At 41.0% G+C, this 19,255-nt stretch overlaps 2 protein-coding genes across 2 annotated transcripts; both read left to right on the forward strand.

Annotated features, from left to right (window-relative positions):
* Nucleotides 1–370: 370 nt before the first annotated feature.
* cbx3b (chromobox homolog 3b) lies at nucleotides 371–5,629 on the forward strand (the record flags this gene model as incomplete). Its single annotated transcript, XM_083898302.1, has 5 exons — nucleotides 371–438; nucleotides 1,094–1,234; nucleotides 2,831–2,972; nucleotides 3,388–3,560; nucleotides 5,509–5,629. 5 exons carry the CDS (start codon nucleotides 371–373, stop codon nucleotides 5,627–5,629), a joined length of 645 nt encoding a protein of 214 aa, XP_083754428.1.
* A 2,222-nt stretch (nucleotides 5,630–7,851) lies between these two features.
* Nucleotides 7,852–9,577, forward strand: snx10b (sorting nexin 10b; the record flags this gene model as incomplete). Its single annotated transcript, XM_083898315.1, has 5 exons — nucleotides 7,852–7,944; nucleotides 8,030–8,130; nucleotides 8,242–8,343; nucleotides 8,484–8,703; nucleotides 9,269–9,577. 5 exons carry the CDS (start codon nucleotides 7,852–7,854, stop codon nucleotides 9,410–9,412), a joined length of 660 nt encoding a protein of 219 aa, XP_083754441.1. The 3' UTR covers nucleotides 9,413–9,577.
* Nucleotides 9,578–19,255: the final 9,678 nt, after the last annotated feature.

Here is a 19,255-nt window from a genome sequence, read left to right on the forward strand (position 1 = left end):
AATAAATATCCTTCTTTATTTTATTTTTCAATTTTAAAAAAAGTACAAAAAAAATCAAGGAGACAACAAAGAGATAACACTATGAATAAAATATAAACAACATTTTTTTTTTACAACAAATAAATTCATAATAGTGCAGAATAAATGTTTTTCCATGAATAAAAATCAAAACTATGACAGAATCCTGAAACCCTGGAACAGTTTCTGTTCTCGATGTGCCAGGATCTCTCCACTGTCATACCCAGCTGACGCCCTTGGGTGGCGGGGCTGTTCCACAGCACAGGACGGGGGGGGGGGACGGACGAGCGCACTGCGCCCTGATTGGTCGGCGACGTGCGCGTCCCCGTCGTCTCCTCCCGGTTTTCCTGGCATGACCTTTTCCCTTGGCAACCACTTCCTCCGAGCATCCTCGGCCATCTTTAATCTGGGGCCATTCATGAAAAGTTGTTTGGCTCATGTAAAACACGCCGAGCAAAAAAAACAACATTTGCGCCACAAAGCGGCGGCATCGACGGCGCCGGGTGCGCACGTTTCCAGCTGCACGCAAAGCGGAACAGCGCAATAGGAGCAGACCTGTGTCCGCAGAGACTCACTAAACACCGACAGCGTACGTTGCATATCGTTCATTTACAGCTCGTTTCGACGCGTTTTCTCTCTCGTGTACGCGTGTGTCTGCACACAACGATCTTTGTTTACCTACACTGTTCGAGCGACACACACACGTGTTTGTTATGTGTTTGTGTGTAGAGAGAGAGAGACAGTAACGTGTTGCGTTTCAGGCTGAATGAGTCCCTGTTGTTGTGCTCCTAAAACAAACAGTAGGTGGAGCGCGAGCAGAGCAGACGATTCACCACTGCCGTGTTTAGTGTGTGCACAGATCCCAGCAGCAGGGACATTAAAGTCTTTATATGTAACACATCTGTGAGCAGCTCCAACAAAATAAAAAGTGTGTGACAGTGTTTCTGTTGTCATGCTGCCTGTGGTTGGTCTGACAGACAGACACACAGACAGACAGACAGACAGACAGAGACACAAAGCTGTCTGTGTGTCATTCATTCATTCATGTTTGTTTTTGTTGTGTTGGTCACGGCAGGATGAGAAAGAAGCAGACTGCCAAACAGAGGAAGACAGAGGAGACTACAGTTGTCCAGGAGTTTGTGGTAGAGAAGATCATTCGCCGCAGAGTCTTTAATGGAAGAGTCGAGTACTTTCTGAAGTGGAAGGGCTTCACAGAGTGAGTGAGCTGTCCCTCAGTCATGTGTTTTATTTATGTATTAATACATGTTTACTTATAGGCATCTACAAAAAACTGGACATCCCTGCATCCACGCACTGTTATCACTGTTGCGTATCATCTAATATTTGATATTATATTATTCTACAATGTTATATTGAACTGAAGCTTTCATATATATATGTATATGTATGCATATATGTGTGTGTATATATGTATGTGTATATGTATATATATACATACATATATGTATATATGTATATATACACATGTATATATGTGTATATACATATGTATATATGTTCTTGTATATATATATGCCTATTTATATATATATACATATATATATATATATATATGTGTGTGTGCATATATACATATATACGTGTATATATATATATATATACGTGTATATATATATACATATATACACACATAACTACTTGCGTTTGGCTCATGTGTGCACATGTGCATATATACATATATACATATATATATATATATATACACATATATACGTATATACATATATACATATATATATATATATATATATATATATATATATATATATATATATATATACACGTATATACATATATACACACATAACTACTTGCGTTTGGCTCATATGTGTGCATATGTGCATATATACATATATATATATATATATATACACATATATACGTATATACATATATACATATATATATATACACATATATACGTATATACATATATACACATAACTACTTGCGTTTGGCTCATATGTGTGCATATATACATATATATGTACATATATACATATATACACACATAACTTCTTGCATATCTTTGGCTCAAAGAAGAAGCAGTAATTCTTAAAATTGAGATGATGCACAATAAATATTAACAGTACGAGTGTGTATCTGACACACTTCATAACAAGCTGCTGATTAAATACAATTATTGTTAGTTCAAGGCAGCAAATGTGGGTTTTTGTTTCTGACTGGAGACGTTTTAAGGCACTTTGCCTGATGAAGACTCCATGTTTTGGCCCAAATATTCAATTGCTTACAAAGAAATTGGCCCTTGACCACATTCAACTGCTGATCCAGTATGTACAGTATTATAGTATTTCTGTGTCTATGTCTGTCACCTTTCAAAACACCCAAGGTCACCTTACAAGGCAGCGTTAGACAGCAGTAAAGCAGTAAAGCTTATGGAAAAACAGGTTTACAGTCTGTAAAGTCACTGTGAACAGAGGTGTCGTCATGTGACCAGATCTGACGGAATATGCCATTTTAAGGTTTTATAGACAAAGTTTGAAAAGACACAGATGTGAGTTCCAGATTCAGGGGGGACAGCAGAGCTGGAGCCTCCGCGGTGGTCAAGCGGACGAGGTGTGACGCTGTGCAGGAGTTCAGAGAGAAACAAAGAGAGAGGTTATGATGGCCTTAAAAGTGAAGAGCAGAAAGTTGAAGTCAGTGCAGTGTTTAATAGGGAGCCAATGAAGGATGTTGAAGGACAAAAGTGATGTGATTAATGAAGGGGGTTCTGCTCGTGTTGTTTTGTTTTCTTCCTCCTCCTCCTCCTTCTCCTGATATAAATTTACAGTGCAGAAAACACATGGGAACCTGAGGACAATCTGGACTGTCCTGAACTCATCGAAGAGTTTCTGAGAAACACCCACCACTCTGAGGAGAATGAGGAAGAGTTCATTCCCAAAGAAGAAATGACAGAGCAAGAGACAGAAATTGTGAGTATGGGGGGGGGGGGGGGGGGGGGGTGCAGTTCTGCAAAGTGAACTCTATGTTTAGTTGTTTCCATGTTATCTACAGGATATCTGCACCCAAACCTGTAAAAAAAAACAACAACAACAAGCCATTGTTAGAATCCTTTCATAGAGTGAGTTTTTCTCTTTTAGAAAAGAACAAGTTGCATTAGCGTTAAAGCCTCCTCCAACCACATTGGTAGACCTTAGTTCCTGCTTTTTCGAGGAAGTTTTAAGACTGAATATAAAATCAAATGGTGTGTGAAGGTGGTTAGTTGGTTAGTTTCACAATGCCCCTGAAAGTGAAAGCAGTTAAATTTCCCGATTTCACAATGAAGTTGTACAATTCGAGAAAATCTTGCCTAACTGCTTTTTTCCTCTTCTCTCTCTTTCTTCACAGTCCTGTTTGCAGCAGCAGGCTCACACTTTACAGAGAGACGGCGGCGGCGACGACATGCTCGAGCCAAATGATGAGCAGTCGGACGCCCCCACCGACCTCAGCACTTACCTCGTGCCTGAATGCATCATCGGCTCCACAGACAGACAGGGAGAGCTCATGTTCCTTGTCAAATGGTAACTCCACTACTTCCCCCTTTTTTGCTGTGAATGATTTTCAGTGATTAACGGTGAACACAACTGAAAGCAAAAAGCAAGAACCTGCTTGTTCAGCCAAGATGATGAAATATCAAATGTCAAATGTGTATGGGTGTGGGGGGGGTGGTTTATCTTGTCATCTTGTCATTTTTTGTGATTTGGTAAACTTGCAAATGCCCAAACATGTAACCAGCCACTTTATTAAGTACACAGGACATTGAATTAAGTGTCAGATGTGACATCTGCTGTGTTCTTCTGCCGCCGTTAACCCATCTGCCTTTAGGTTCTGTGCGTGCTGCGTTCACAGACGTACACTTAGGCTTTAACAAGTGGTTGTTTGACTGTTGCCGTTCTATCTTTTTCTAATCAGTGTGACTTTTCTCCTCTGGCATTAACAAGGGATTTTTGCACAGAACACTGCTGCTCATGAGATAGTTTGGACCTTTTGTAAAGCCTCGAGGTCGTTGTGCATGAAACTCCCAATCAAAGTTGCCTAAATCCTCTTTCTCTCCCTTTCTTATGGTTTGAACTGAACACCAGGTACTTCTTGACCATGTCTACACGCCTATAAGCAGGTTATAACAAGCAGTTAAACAGGTGTACCTATTCAGCTACCTGGTGAGTGTGCTGTTCAATTTACTTAGGAGAATTTGTAATAACAGGGTATCCGCGGGGTCTTAAAAAGTCTTATTAAATCCAATCATTTGAATTTAAGGCCTTAAAATGTTTAAAATTCTCCTAAAATCTCATAAAAGGTCTTAAATACAATTTTGAAAGGTCTTAAAAAATCTATTAACGTGACTTTTATTTAAAACATGCACAAACTTCAGTCTCGCTTTGAAATGTTTCTATTTTTGAGGATGCGATAACGTAACTGAAGTAGGCCACCTGTGCTGCCCAGTGAGAATTTATCGAGCACTACTAGCTAGTGTGCCGTGCAAGCGCCGCGGTGTGTTGCGGCTTAGCATAGCAGCGGAGAAAACTTAGCGAAAGCCCACAGCTAAGCTGAATTGCTTGCATAAAATGGGTAAGTGCAAGATCAACGATTTGTGGCTCCAATTTTCCTTCATGTCCTTTGTACTTTTTTGTCAGCATGGATGTGAAATGGGTCTTAAATTGTATTCTTTATGGTCTTTAAAAAGTCTTAAATTTGACTTGTTGAAACCTACAGAGACCCTGAATAAACAGGGTAACATAAGAGCCCTGTTTAGGAAAGAACTGATAGTAGCTCTACAGTTATGGAGAGGACAGATTAATAACTACCCAAAATACACATGACATTCGAGTAAAAAGTTTGCTAAAAAGGCAGAGTTGAACTTTTAAAGATGTGTGCATTTAGAATGCTTGAATGTATTGAAGTGGGTCCAGTCTGCTGGCACAGAGAACACAAGCAGCTTCCAGAAATAATCCCTCATTCAATCATCTGGCAAAACATTAACCTTGTACCACTTTGGCCACGGTACTTCATAGTGTTGTGTTATTCAAATACAAGCTAACCTTTCCTTCTCACCCTGACGTGAACCGTTTGTTGACGTGTAAAGAGATCATATGATTTCACAGCGATGACTGTAAAGTCCTCCCCTCGTAACATTATAAACCGCTGTGCAGTTTTTTTCACGTTTCACAAGCGTCTTATCACATGCATCCGTGTCTCACATGGAACTTGTAGCGACGTGCCCTCGCATACAAAGCATAATCTTGATCCACAAAAGGAGCTCAAATCAGTAGAGGTTTTCCTCTTCTGCTGCTTGACGTCAGAATAATAAAAAAAAAATTGGATGTTATCTCTGAATAAATCTGCGGTTTAGTCCCCTCAGCCGTCTCCCTTACAATAGCCCATCATTTCCCATGCATTAAAAGTAAGAGGCAGCCATTTTAATGCCTGTCCTTCTGCGGCGTGTCCCCCCCTCCTCCCTTCCCCCTGCAGGAAGAACTCGGATGACGTCGCGCTGCTGTCGGCCCGCGAAGCGAGCGCCAGGTGTCCCCAGGTGGTCATCGACTTCTACGAGCGGAAGCTGACCTGGCACTGTGGAGACGAGGAGCAGTGAAGCGCGTTGGTGCGAGACTGCAGAGGAGAAACCAGTAAACGTGCTGCGTTCTCACCTTAAGTTTAAGTTTAAGCCTCCATCCAGTGTCCTCCTCCTCCTCCTCCTCCTCCTCCAGCTGACATTAGAGGCACACTGTGTGAAATTACATCTCGCTGCAGGTGCAAAAAAAAACCTCAGAGAGGGCAAATATTTAGGGCGTCGAGTCCTGTGGTGCTCAATAGGAGGTCACTGTGCCTTCTGTGGAGACTGTGATGGAGGCTCAAACTCATCTTTGTGCAGAGCAGCGTAAAAACAGTATAAAAGTCAGACTTTCCTGTAGCAGCTTTGGTCTTTGGTGTCATGTAGCTGATGACACAATCACTGTGGACGTGTGCGTTTTCTTTTTCGAGACTTATTGTTACTTCTAGTAAAGTAGTGTACACTGTATAGTCCTTTACCAGAAGGAGAACCTAGTGTGTGCGTCACTTTGTATAGAGAATTAACTCACCGTCGTACCTCCTGTCCGGGGGTCTGCAACCTGCAACTATTCAGCCCCTCAGTGGTGACTCCCTGTAGCTTTGAAAAAAACAAAAACAAAATGATGGTGATAAATAACATTTTAATTTTCTTTTTTCATTCAAATGGAACTCCTCTTCTTTTTTTTCTTTTTTTTAGAGATAGAGGTGAAACATAAAAGTGTTTTATACAATGTCTGCAGTGAGCCCACCTCCCACTGTCTGCGCTCACAAATCAACCTAATCTATTTGATTTATTTGTGTTTGAAATACCGTTCCCAACACACTATGAACATGGAGAAGTATGCATTTGGATTTATGTCCATCTTTATCCATTTACTTATGCCAGCAAGTAAATCCAAATATTGCTTTATTCATTTCAAAGTAGGTTTTTTTTTTTTTACTTTAACAATGTTCCTCAAATAATGGAAGGTCTTATGTAGGCCTACATGTTTCAGTGTTCTTTCTTTTTCAGGCTTTTTCTTTTGTTTTAACGAGTAAAAAGCAATATAATTGCAACAGTTTTTGTTTTTTCTAGCTGTATATAAAACATCTTAAGGGACAAACTGGTGATTTTATTTGGTGGGAGTAGGTCAAAAATGGCTCTTGATGGTGAAGGTTGCAGACCCCTGTTTTAGTCCATTTAGCTGTTGGTTGTAGCTGATGATTTTATAGTTGTTCGAACGTCTGTTGTTTAACCATGTTTTGTTGTTGTTGTTGTCGTTGTTGTTGTTGTGAGGTGTTTTTAGCCACAGCTTTTACCGTGTCTCACTGTATGACCCGTGTTGATGGAGGGTATTTCAAAAATGTGACTCGGCACAAATCTTCCCACATCTGATGCCGTGTACCAAATGTTTTCTTCACGTGGGGACTGAAATTTTGGCTTGTATGCTAAAAAAAAAAAGAAGATGCTTTTTAAACACAGTGAAACATACCGGCAGAATTGTGAAGATTATAAACGCTGATTTCAAAATGTACATTTGTGTAGCTGGAACAAGTGTTAAGTGTAGCACTTTAGAGATGAGACTAATGTCTAATTATGAAGGACACTGTAACTACAGAGACATGTAGCACTGTCCTGACTTGACATATCTCCCGTTATTGTTATGGGACACTCGGCCTGAACCTTCAACCTCCTAAAACAACACTCCTGCTACTGAACCACTGTAACTGTTGACCATAGATCTGTGAAGTCTCTGTGAATAAAAGGAAACAAAAGAAAAATCCCCATAAATGTGTCGTGTGTTAAATGATGGTGTGGGAACAGAAGTGAAAAGAATTATCAGTTTCAATTTAGTGATTTGCCGATTTTTCCAAATGGGGAGGAGCTGTGTTTTTCTTGTGACTGCATTTTCAAACCTTTGCCCCTGAACAACACACTTCAGTTATCAAAAGACACTACTACAATACATTGGTGCAGCGTTGTCTGGCTGACTTAACACTATAGATTCAAGCTTGAGGACATTTCCATGATGGGGGAGGAAACTGACAGCATTTTGAATGAGGTAGGACTGGACTTCTGCTTTGAATTTATAATAAAAAGCGTGTCAGAATTCAACTTTTGAGAAGTGTGTTATTTTTTTCCTGAGCAATAAAGGACCTTTTTTTTGGGATTTCCCACCTGCCATATGTTAGTCATAACACTTCCTCTATCTGCCAATAAAAACTTCCCTTTTGTTCTCACAGTGCATTCTGTTCAGAGTCTGAGAGTGTCTCTTACAATTTTCCATGCAGCAGGTCGTAAGCGTCTGGGTGCGGGACCCGCGGATACAAAAGAATGACTTTTGGCATGCCTACATAGACTATGAAATTTGTTTACATGTAAGTAAAAGGATGAGATCCAGTTATTTAAATCTACACACGCCAGAGCATTGCTGTAATATGTGTGTCGCTGTGTGTGTTTCAGACTGACAGTGTGTGTTTCACCAAGAAAATCTCAAGAGTGAGGAGGCGGTTCAGTGAGTTTGTATGGCTCAGACAAAAACTACAGGCAAATTCACTGCTAATGTAAGTTTTGTTTTAAGTGTACCGAGAAAAGGTTTGAGTAAAAACAAAAGTGAACCTCTACTTTCAGTTCCCATGTTTACAGTTGTCTTTGCTGCTGCTTGTCTCTCACAGGGTACAGCTACCAGAGCTGCCCCCGAAGAATCCGTTCTTCAGTCTAAACAACGCCCAACAGATCACTGAGCGCATGAAAGGGCTCCAGAACTTTTTGACAGAGTAAGAATGACCTCGCACGATCGATGCACCCGTGAACTTTGACATACTGTACTACGACGAAGGCTGATAACAAAAACTGGTGATTCTGTGTTTTCATGAATGGGTCTTGTGACTTGAATGCATCTTACCTTGTTTTCCAGGATCCTCCAGAGTCCTCTGCTGCTGTCCGACAGTTGCTTGCACCTTTTCCTGCAATCGGAGCTCAGGGTGCCCAGGATTGAGGCCTGTGCTGCTGGACGGACCCACTTCTCTGTGACCCAGGCCGTTCAGCGCTGTGGCCTGAGAAGGTTCCACTCTGAGGAGGATCTGCAGAAGGACCTCAGCTTGTGCTGCGACTCAGACTCAGACAGGTACTGTGCCGTGCTTTGGAGTCTTTAGTTCCTCCACTCCCAATATCTAGCTGCTCAAAAGCACTGGGATTCTAATAGCTCTATAAGCACAAGAGTTATTTTAAGGAGGTGTAATTTCACCTTCGTCTGACTCATTCTCTAAATCAGTGTTTCCCCCAAACTGATTACACAGGGACTTAGTTTTTAAAGATAAGAAACTATTGCAGCCTAATTCACAGAATATGTCCTGACAAGAGCAAATTAATGATTTTACTGCTCTTTCTTTTCTAGGAAAACCTCACTGAGATTAAAAAATCTAGCAGTAGCACATTTAACTAGGTTACAGACGAGACAGAACAACAAATCACAGTAACAGCAGCTCTTTAAGGTTCAGCTGTTTTTGTCCATTATACCGAGCTGATGAGGTTGCATGGTGGAACACATTATTTTTCTAATTCAGTCCATAGTTTTTGGGACAAAAATATATCCACCAAGCTAGAATTATACCAGATTTCAAATAAGTTTAGAATAAATCAGCTCTTTTTTGATAAAGGAAACACATCTTCCCATGGCATTTCATTTAGATACCCTGTTTTATCTGTTATTCCAGCTCCGAGTGTAGAGATCCAGAACCACAGATCAAGGACTTGGCGATGAACAAAGCAGCGAGCACAACTTTGCTCAATCTCATGGGCTCCAGACGAGAGGAAACCCTCAGCTCCTCTCCTGGTTCTCCATGAAAACAGCATCTTCAACCTTGTTCAACCTGTGAAGAAGAAAGTCACCGGGTTACCCCATCACACTGCACTTATAGCCACGTACTTTACTCTTGATGTTCTAATAATTTTGATGGTTTGGACAATGTACAGTAAATATTAAGAAGAAAAAATGTAGCTTTCAAATTTAGAGTAATGTTCTGTCTGGCACAGTAACAGCAATATGCCTGTAGATGGCAGTGTTGTTACATGCATACGTTTGTATCTGCTGTAACTGTCTGTGTTTACTTCATAAACAAACTTAACAGAATCATTCCGAATGTTGGTCGTTTTTTTAATTTGACACCATGCAGAAATGTATGGCGAACAATGGGGACGTGAGCGGAGACAGTGTAAATGTCACCTGGTGGCTGAGCCTCCATTCTTAATAAGTGTGGGGAGCTTGTCACATGGCGGCCACTGCAGTGCTTAGCTGTATGACATGTGTAATAGGGTCTCTGCAGAGTTTTCAGACAGCCCCCCCTGTCAGGTGTGTAGGCTGGTGGCTGGGATTCCAGTCCAACCCCAGAGGACTCGCTCCTGTCTAAGAGGGGCTGCCAGGTAGACAGGTTTTACTGCTCCCCGCTGAACAAAATGCCAGCTGCACTGACAGGCCACCTTTTCTATGTGTCACTTTCACTTTGTATTTGTATGAGCCTTTTCCCCACTACCACATACTGTATCTGTGTGTGTGCTCCCACAGTGAGCAGCATTGTGCTTATGGTTCCTTATGCAGAGGTAACGACCACCAAACCAGAGCAAAGGCAAACCCAGTTAATTAGATCAGCTTTGTCTCTCTCTCCTTGCAGCCATCGTGACATTCATTATATATTCAGAAAAAGGGAGCAGACAAAAGGGATTGTGCTGCGGTGGGGCAGAGAGGTGTTGTCACCTCAGACTCAGTTTGGACAGTAGGAAAGCCCACAAAAATCAAATCTGGGGGGGTGGAACGTCCTTTCTGGAAGACGTGTGGGTGTATATGTGAACTCGTGTGCATCCAGGTATGGTAATGCAGTAAATGCATGTGTCTTCTTTGTCAGTGCTTAACGACGTGGAGCAGCATTACTCTGCACCTCCCAACACATACTGCGAGGCTGCTGCAGATGTTTGCTTTGGATGGCGATTCAGAAAAAAAAAGGTTTTATGTCCTCTAACACAGCCAGAAAACCTGGCAGCGACGGCGCTGAAGTAAGGGCACGTTTACAGAAATGTGTGCACGTGAAAAGCTGCACCAGACTTATACCATTCAATCAAAATATTATTCTTCTATTTTCAGTCGCCCTCTTCTCTTTGGTTTCATTAAATCATAGACGGAGCCTTTTTTCCTCCTGCTTAAAACCGACTCAGGTGATCATTTTAACACACACTGCAAATTTGATTTCAAACTAAAAACCTTTATATTTTACATTACAATGGCTGTTTGTCAAACACTTGGATCTACAGTGTTTGCAGTCATCATAACAGGCACGTAAAAAAAAAAAATCCCATGACCTACATGTTGCTTTGTTATTATATTGTAGCTTCGATTTGTAGGAGTTTAAAGGTCCAGCGTGTAACATTTTGCAGGGTTTATCTGCCACAATTGAACATACCACCGATAAGAATGTTTGTATAAGTGTAAAAATCATTCAGCTTTTGCAGCCTTGGAATATTTCAAATGTACTTTAGGCAAGGGCATAGTTTACGGAGGATGACGTCTTGCACCACCATGATTCTACAGCAGTGCAAATGGACAAATGCATTTCATGTTTTTAAGCAGAAGATAGGACGTAGGAAGATTCTATGTTAAAAAAAAAAATATATTGATTTAGTCTGTTATCCGTCTTCAATGATTCAAGGATGTTCAAGGATGTCGATCCATTGTACCAATACATCTTTGAGGGTCCAAGAATAGTTGAATTATTACAATGTTTCATCAAGGATGTGAAATAACCAACATGTTTTGGGGTTTTGAATATATATTTGAAGATTTTAAAGGACCAGTGCATGTGCAGTGCAAGAGTAACATCTAATAGTTAAGACTGCAGGTTGTAAACAGACTCCTCCCCCCTCTTTTGGTGGCCTTCACATACCAGAGACGACTTTATTTTTCCTTTGTTTGTGTTGTAACAAAGACCCTCAAAGTTGTATTGGTACAATGGATCGACATCCTTGAACATCCTTGAATCATTGAAGACAGATAACAGACTAAATCAATATGGTGTTTTTTTTTAAAACGTAGAATCTTCCTTTTGGTCTAAAACATTAATAAATATGTGAGATACACAGATAATGTCTGTTGTTGAAGTATCAGTTCCACAATATCCTCCTGACTACCAGGAAAACTGTCCAATCAATAATTTTTTTTTCAATCACAAACATATTTTTTGAAAAAAAAAGTTTTTATTTTATTTGTAATATAATTAGCCCCATTATTAATGAGTTAATAGCCCCACCTTTTCACATGTGGTATAATTGAAAAGCCCTAAATGTAAATGAAAAAAATGTAAAGTTCAGAGTTGATTCAGTAGTATGCACTGGGTGGGAGATATTCAGGTTTACAAATGTCCTCCACAGATGACAAATTTGAACTACTGGTAGTCAGTAGGATAAGACATAGTACAGGTAACAGGTCTCTGTGCCAGGTCTCTTGTCCCATGGACTTCAATGTTTACATTGCCGGTTTAATCTGACTGGTCCTGCTGTATTGACTGCTCTTTTAATGGTCCGTGACTCTGATCCACTGGCTGTTAACCTTGAGCCGCTGTGGCCGAGTCTGTCACTGCCACCGATGGTGTGAAACTGATCAATCGAGTAAATGAGCAAAGTAAAATCACTCTGATTGACTTTAGCCACACATGGTAGCAAAAAAAAAAAAAACAGAAAATTTGAGCTTAGTTTCATCTAATTACTATGCTTATCGTTTGACACATGAAACTTTAGCAGATAAGATAAAGGAAGACGGCCCCTTTGGGAGATGCCCATCTGCCTCAGACCAAGTCAGCAAAGACTTTCTGCCAGAACAGCGGAAATAAAATCCAGCCTTATGTCTGTGATCTTATGCTTTTACACATAGCACAAACACTGAATCCCCAAAATCAAAAATCCACTTAAAACTGTCCAATTCAAATGTAACAATATGAAATCCCAATCAAGGTTTGTCCACTAAGCCAAAAACAAATTAAAGTATTGAGGAAGATATGCTCCAGTGGAGGCAAATTACAGATAAATCAGAGGGAGCTAATGCATTTTAAGTGCCACATTATACAGAATCCATTAGTAGCTAGAGGAGTTCAGCACCACTTGAGATATTAAATCTCTGTGACTGCAACTCTGTGAAACCAGGATGAGTCGATATCAGAGGAGCCCAGCTGCATTGCCAACAGATACGGGACGGAGCCTTATAAGGAAGGAACAGTGATATTATAATGGCTCAGTCTGGTAATACTGATGTGTGGCTTGTTAAACAGCAAGACAATCACATTCACTGGAGGGGGGGGCAGAGGAGGGAGGGACATAAATGATGTAGAAGTCTGGGATTAATTGAACTGTTAATAGCATCGCGCCTTGGCTCTGAACATTTTTCAATGGTCTTCCACATTTCATGCCAATACTGAGCGCTGATTTACTGAGGGCAACAAGAATCCAACAACCTGACAGCCAAATAGGCATTTTCAGGCATCACATCTGTCCTTGTAGCTTTAGTGTGTCTGTGTGTGTGAGTGAGAGAGAAAATGTAACACACCTGCTTCGACCTGTTAAAAACTCAAGGCTGAATCTCTTCTCTCTGTTACTCCTACTGTTACAGATGGACATGAGCTGCATTAAAAGCATGTCCATCATTTATAAAAACCCCAGCAAACCTCCAACAACTGTGGAACCTTCCCTCTGTGGTTCTGCATGGTTTATACCTGCTACTGTATTTCACCACCACACGCTGTTGCCTTTTGGTGCATGGATGTTGCAATTACTGGGAAACGCTCCGTGATCACCGTGCCGTGTCGAGCAACAGCTTCTCTTCCCCCGCTGAGGGCTGTTCAGCTTGAAGGCTTCTCCTGGAACAGTGGGCCATGATGAGTGAGGGGGGGAGAGATCATTGTTTCATAATTTCCTGAAATAATACGGTGTCTAAAATCAGTGAGGGAAGGGCCTTGTGTTAAGATAAGGCGTCTGCATTTACTTTATATGTTAATACATAGTCGCAAATGTTCATTAATCCACGTGTAACATTTTGCATAGTGAAGAGATTTTACAAACAACATCCCTAATGGCTGTAATGAGTGCAGTCATTAGTGTAATGACTCTGAAATGACGTGGACTATTGTGAGATGCCTTCAGTGTCGGCGTCTTTCGCTCATCCTTGAATGAATTTGTGTCTTGGCACAGGGGAAGGGCCCCTTAGTGTGCCACAACATCATGTGTGAATAACTACCTCTCCAGACTAATGTCTTGTTAGAGATGAAGAACGAGTAGAGGGGGAGCTCTTTGGTCAGACGCAGTTCAGCGAATGGAGAGAAGGCGGCTGCTGGTGGTGGTGGTGGCAGGGAGAGGACGACAGAGGGTGGAGGAACAAGGGGAGGAGAAAAAAAAAATGGAGGGGTAGAGGGCACCGTCTCTGGAGGCCTCTGTGCTTCGCTGCCAGTGTGTATAAATCAGCAGGCAGCTCACGGCTGCAATGAGGTAGAAAATAAAAAAAACATAAAAATGTCGGAGTGAAATAAGAGGCAAGGGGAAATCTTTTATGATGAGCCTAAATTCTCCTTACTCTGCAGTAGATCCACTGGCCGGCTCAGCTTGTCTTCTCCAGACACCGTCCATCATCCCAGTGTCTGCATATAGCCACAAATTACTCAAATTACCCCACCTGCTATTCATTTAATACATATGTAATGAGTATCCTAAATTCACATGATTAGCATTCATGGTATGTTAATAGCTCCATGTCAAATTCATTAATATTCACCTAACATGGTGTGAACCTACAAACCAGAGAGTCCCAAGTTCTGCAGATCCGGTTCAGTTGTGAGGAGTAGTTAACCAACAAAGTTCCAGAGTGATCATGAATCATTGCACGAGGATGGGGATTCTTGACCTTTGGGATTTGGATAAAAAGCTGGGTTGGATACCATCACATTCCATAAGTGTGGAAATTCCCATCTCAGAGTTGGGAGGATGTGAGGACGACATGGAGACAGTTTACTCTAAATAAAGATTATCGAGTCTCCTTGAACATTTTAAATCAAAAGAACTCATGGTTCTTTTTAAAAGAACCATGAGTTCTTTTTGACAGACCTCCATGAAGTGATCGAATAAATTAATAATACCTTTGCTTTGTCAGCAGGACACACACAGTTAGACGTTACACAATTCATTTCAGTGCATTCACCTGTTTTTGACCTCGGTTGATTATGCTGTAGTATAAATACACATCTGGAGGCTGGCGCTGGTCAAACTACAAGAACACAACGATTAGTGAAATATACAGTAAACATATAGCAGGGATATCCAGACACATTTTACAGACAAAAGCAATTCACATTCTTTATATAATAATGTCATAAATACACTACAGTATGCAGGATGTGGAAAGAGTACCGGAATATTCTACTCAAGTAAAAGTACCACGTTTTTAATACAATTTTACTTGAGTACAAGTAAAAGTACTGGTCTAAAAACGTACTCAAGTTAAAATAAAAAAGTTGTTGTTTAAAGTTTCCTCAGAGTAAACATATTTAAACAAGGTTCTTTCTTGTGTCGATTAAAAAGGACAAGGAGACACAAAAATCACATTAATTGTTTTTAACTCATTGGTTGCCAATGGCGTCTATAGACGTCAATTCAAATACAACCGCTCACTGCCAATGACGTCTGATGAAAAAAGAGAGTCTACTCTTTCTTTTGGTAGGTATACATTGTCATAGGGTCTTGGAAAATCAGTCAAAATGCTGTAAAACGCTTGGCAGTATGGGGCTCTCTGCGCTGAAAATGGCTGCCAGCCAATGATTTAATTAAAGGCAAACCCTTACAAATTCAACTGCTGACAAAATAAAATATGTGAATAAATAATGTATCAATCAAAATGGGTAAAAGAAAACACACTTAAGTAAAATTAAAATAACACATTTTTTAAAAAGTACACAAAAAAACCTACCTGACAGTATGTGAACTGCCTGCCTTTTTGAGGAAGTCGGTGGACAAAGTTACATAACTTCCTGCCCTTCTTCAAGGGTTGGTCATACTGTGTTTTATATTCAGTTGGAGGCCAGTTAGTACCTGAAAATTCACTAATGTGACATTAGGCTTTGGTAAAATGTGCAAAGAGGCCAAATAATCCGTGACCAAAGTGAGTCAAAAGTGCAAACTCCACACATTACATACGTAATATTCTCACAAATGTAAGAATTTGAAAGCTGACACAACTTCAAATCAGGATCAAGAGTCTTAGGTTGTGTAGTTTGTCTAAAATTGCAAAATGCAGGTCTGTATGATACGTTTCTGTCACACTGGGAAAAGCTACAAGCTGAGACATGCTCTTGTTTACACTGTTGTGCATTGGCTATTTATTTAAAACGCCAGTGTATAACTGCTGTCATCAAATCACTGCTACAGCACTGAACGACACCACAGACAAGAAAACACGACACAACGCTGCTGCGGTGAGAAAAAATAAAGAGTCGATCAACACTGTGTCAACTCATTTGACAACAGTTTGAATGTAACATACATTTGTCATCATGTCAGCTTTAAGTGTGAAACTCTGCCTGAGAGTTTTGACCTATTTTCTGAATATCTTTGGTCCGGCACCCATTTCTCACAAGTGGCAGATTAATTGCTAAATGTAAACTTTTCCTCAAGCTGTTTAAAAAAAAAAAACAACAACAACAACATCCCACACTGTCCACAGACCATGGCTGAAACGAGCAGCTCTACATGTCATTTAGCTCAGGTTAGCTGAGCAGGACCTTGGCATGGATACATACCAAACATGACACTAAATAGGTGTGATGGCAGCGCTCTACTATCCAATGACTCATGCTGTATATGAAGCTCCTGTAACTCATACCGTTCCATCCTCTGTCAGGGTGCTGCCTTACAAAAGAGCTGCTATATCACGAGCCGACTTAACAACCTCAATGTGGGGTCATCACAACCAGAGGCATTCGAGTACCCCGGGGCGGGTAAAAGTGGAAAAGAGAAGGAGAGGAAGGAATGATCAGTTTGCACAAGACTGGCAGGCATGTCGGCTGCAGTGAGGTGTACACATGCACATTTAGGAGAGGACTGTAATTACAGTTAGAGCATCTCTCACATCTCTGACCTCTCCTGATTACAAACTATCCTCCCAGACCACCCCGCGAGCCATTACTCACCTCACTAACTAGCAGAGTAAATCAGTGGCGGGAGCGCTGACCTGATATTAGAGCCACAGACAGAGAGTAAACAGGGGCCAGCGTTACAGAGGCTGTAGCCTTGTAAATAATCTGGTGTGGAGATGGAGTGGGAGCGAGGCGTGGGAGATGTTTATAGCAGGTGGACAAACACCTGTCACTTTGATAAGCCTGATTTATCCTAAGTGACATGTGGGCACATCGCTCTGCTCTCGCTGTCAGCGTGCACTGCCGACCCAACGCTGTGCAACGCCAGAGCTGTGTGTTACAATGAGGCACAGAGTGAGTGAGTGAGTGAGTGAGTGAGTGAGAGATGACAAGGCAGCAGTAACGTCTTCATCGTTTAAAAATATCAGCTGGAACAAACAATCATTTATTTAACACAGCACACATCATATACAGGTAAACTCAGCGTGCTCGATGATGACGTTTTTAAGGACTTGTGCAAGGTGATTATAAAGACAGAGGATCATCAGACACTATGTGGGGAGAGGGGGGGGTGCTCGTAATAAAAGGCCTGTCTGAGGCCACATTAACTGGCCTCCCACTTCCCCTGCTTATAATTCCATATTATTACACATTAGATGTTGAGAAATCATTAAAATAAAGGAAAATCGAACAGTCAAATCCCAGAAATAGGCCCGTCGTGCATTGGTCTTTCTGTTGCTTCCACTTTAAATGCACCACGTATCCTCACAATGTCATCATAAGCTGGCCGAGGAAACCTTAATTTGTCAGCTGACATGAGTTATGTTAACAGAAACTGACCTCAATTAAGAGTGACTTGCATTTAAAAAGTGTCTATTTCAGATTTGAAGATTTAGACCAGAGGGAGAGGCTTTAATGGAATGCTGACAGTGGGCCAGTTGGAGAGGTAATACATTTCCTGCAAAATGCCAGGGGATACCACATAAATAAGGCAGTGTTATTCCTGACAGAAACTCTCCATGAAGCTGTGGCGTGATCTATGACTGAGTGACCTGGTTAAAGAGCAGCAGAAACAGCTGACAGCTTGATCAAGATTACTTCTCTAAAGTGGTATAGATCAAGTATTTAGCCTTCTTAGTAACCCTGGGGGTAATGGTATGAAATGTTTTTGGTTTTTTTTCACCGCGAACAAAGATGAGCAGGTATCCTTTTAGCAAAGGGGGATATTTGTGCCCCGGGGGTTATTTACACAAAGGGAATTGACCCAGAAGGTGGAAATATGAGAACGTTCTGATTGAAAAAGCAAAACAGAAAAGGAATCAACAAATGAGCTTCAAGCCCAGCGGTATAAACGATTGTGACTCTATCTTGTACTGACAGGAAGCTTGTTTTATATTTCCATCATCTTTCTCACCAAATCCTAATTTATTAATTATCACTCAGCAGCCCAATTTATATATATTTGGCCAGTAAAAGTGTGTCTTTATGGTTGAAAGTATTAATTAGTGATATTCCGGTATCATTAGTGTAATTTAGTGTTCGGAAAATTAATGGCTTAGTGGCATTTATCTATGAAACATTATATCTTGACGTTAAATTGCAATAAAAGAACCTGTATATTCTGAAGATATGGCTGTCCAAATCTAATGGGGGGATGGGGATGTAGTTGACATCCATTAAGGAAATCCTTTATTGGCACATAAAAATGAGAGGCAATATTTAGCCTCGCTCGCCTTTGGCAAACGCATAGCCTAGCATTAAAAAGGAGGACTCCTAGGTGGAAATACGAAGCTATGTCAGCAAAGAAATATTATTGTTTATGCATCAATCCAGCAGCATGTTTAAATTACTTCATAATTTGCCTAAATGGCTGTGAATGATGTAGGCTGACCTTGTCAGGACTGCTGCAGAAGCACCATCTGGTGATCTGCGCCGACTGGATATCACATCGTTTCCCAGCCCCTTCCATACCCTAAAACAAAGCATCTCCTCTCTCAATATCCAATGTAGTATATTCAATAACTAATTATGGTAATTCATTACATCTTCAATTAGCAGAGAAGCTTTATCGCCGCACTATGGAGCAAAGAGCAGGATTTATGTTGGCTTTGAATGTCACCCAGAGGACAGAGGACTGGGCTCATCACTCAAAAAGGAACAAAACGGAGAGACAGGAGCAAGGGAAAAAAAAAAATAGAGGGGAGAGGAAGAGAAAGATACAGTGAGTTATTGGTTAATGAACATGTTTTCCTTCTCATTTTCTTATAACCTTGAGAAAAACCTTGCCAGGGCCTCTTTTGTCTGCAGCAAAGACGAAAAATTGGAAAAGGGAATGTTATATAACCAGTTTCTTCTCCCCCAAAACCCCCCCCTCCTCCCTCAGTGAGAGCACTGTAAAAAGATATGTACTGTATGTATGTAACCTCAGAGGGATATGCCCAGCTAATACCACATTGCCTGCTGTCAAACAGCCCCTCTGAGGGCGATAAGCAACCCTGCTATCTGTGTGCGAGGCTGTCTTATTAGTGCACCT

Source organism: Microchirus variegatus (genome assembly GCF_963457635.1).
Source record: "Microchirus variegatus genome assembly, chromosome: 1".
In the NCBI taxonomy this organism is placed as follows: Eukaryota; Metazoa; Chordata; class Actinopteri; order Pleuronectiformes; family Soleidae; genus Microchirus; species Microchirus variegatus.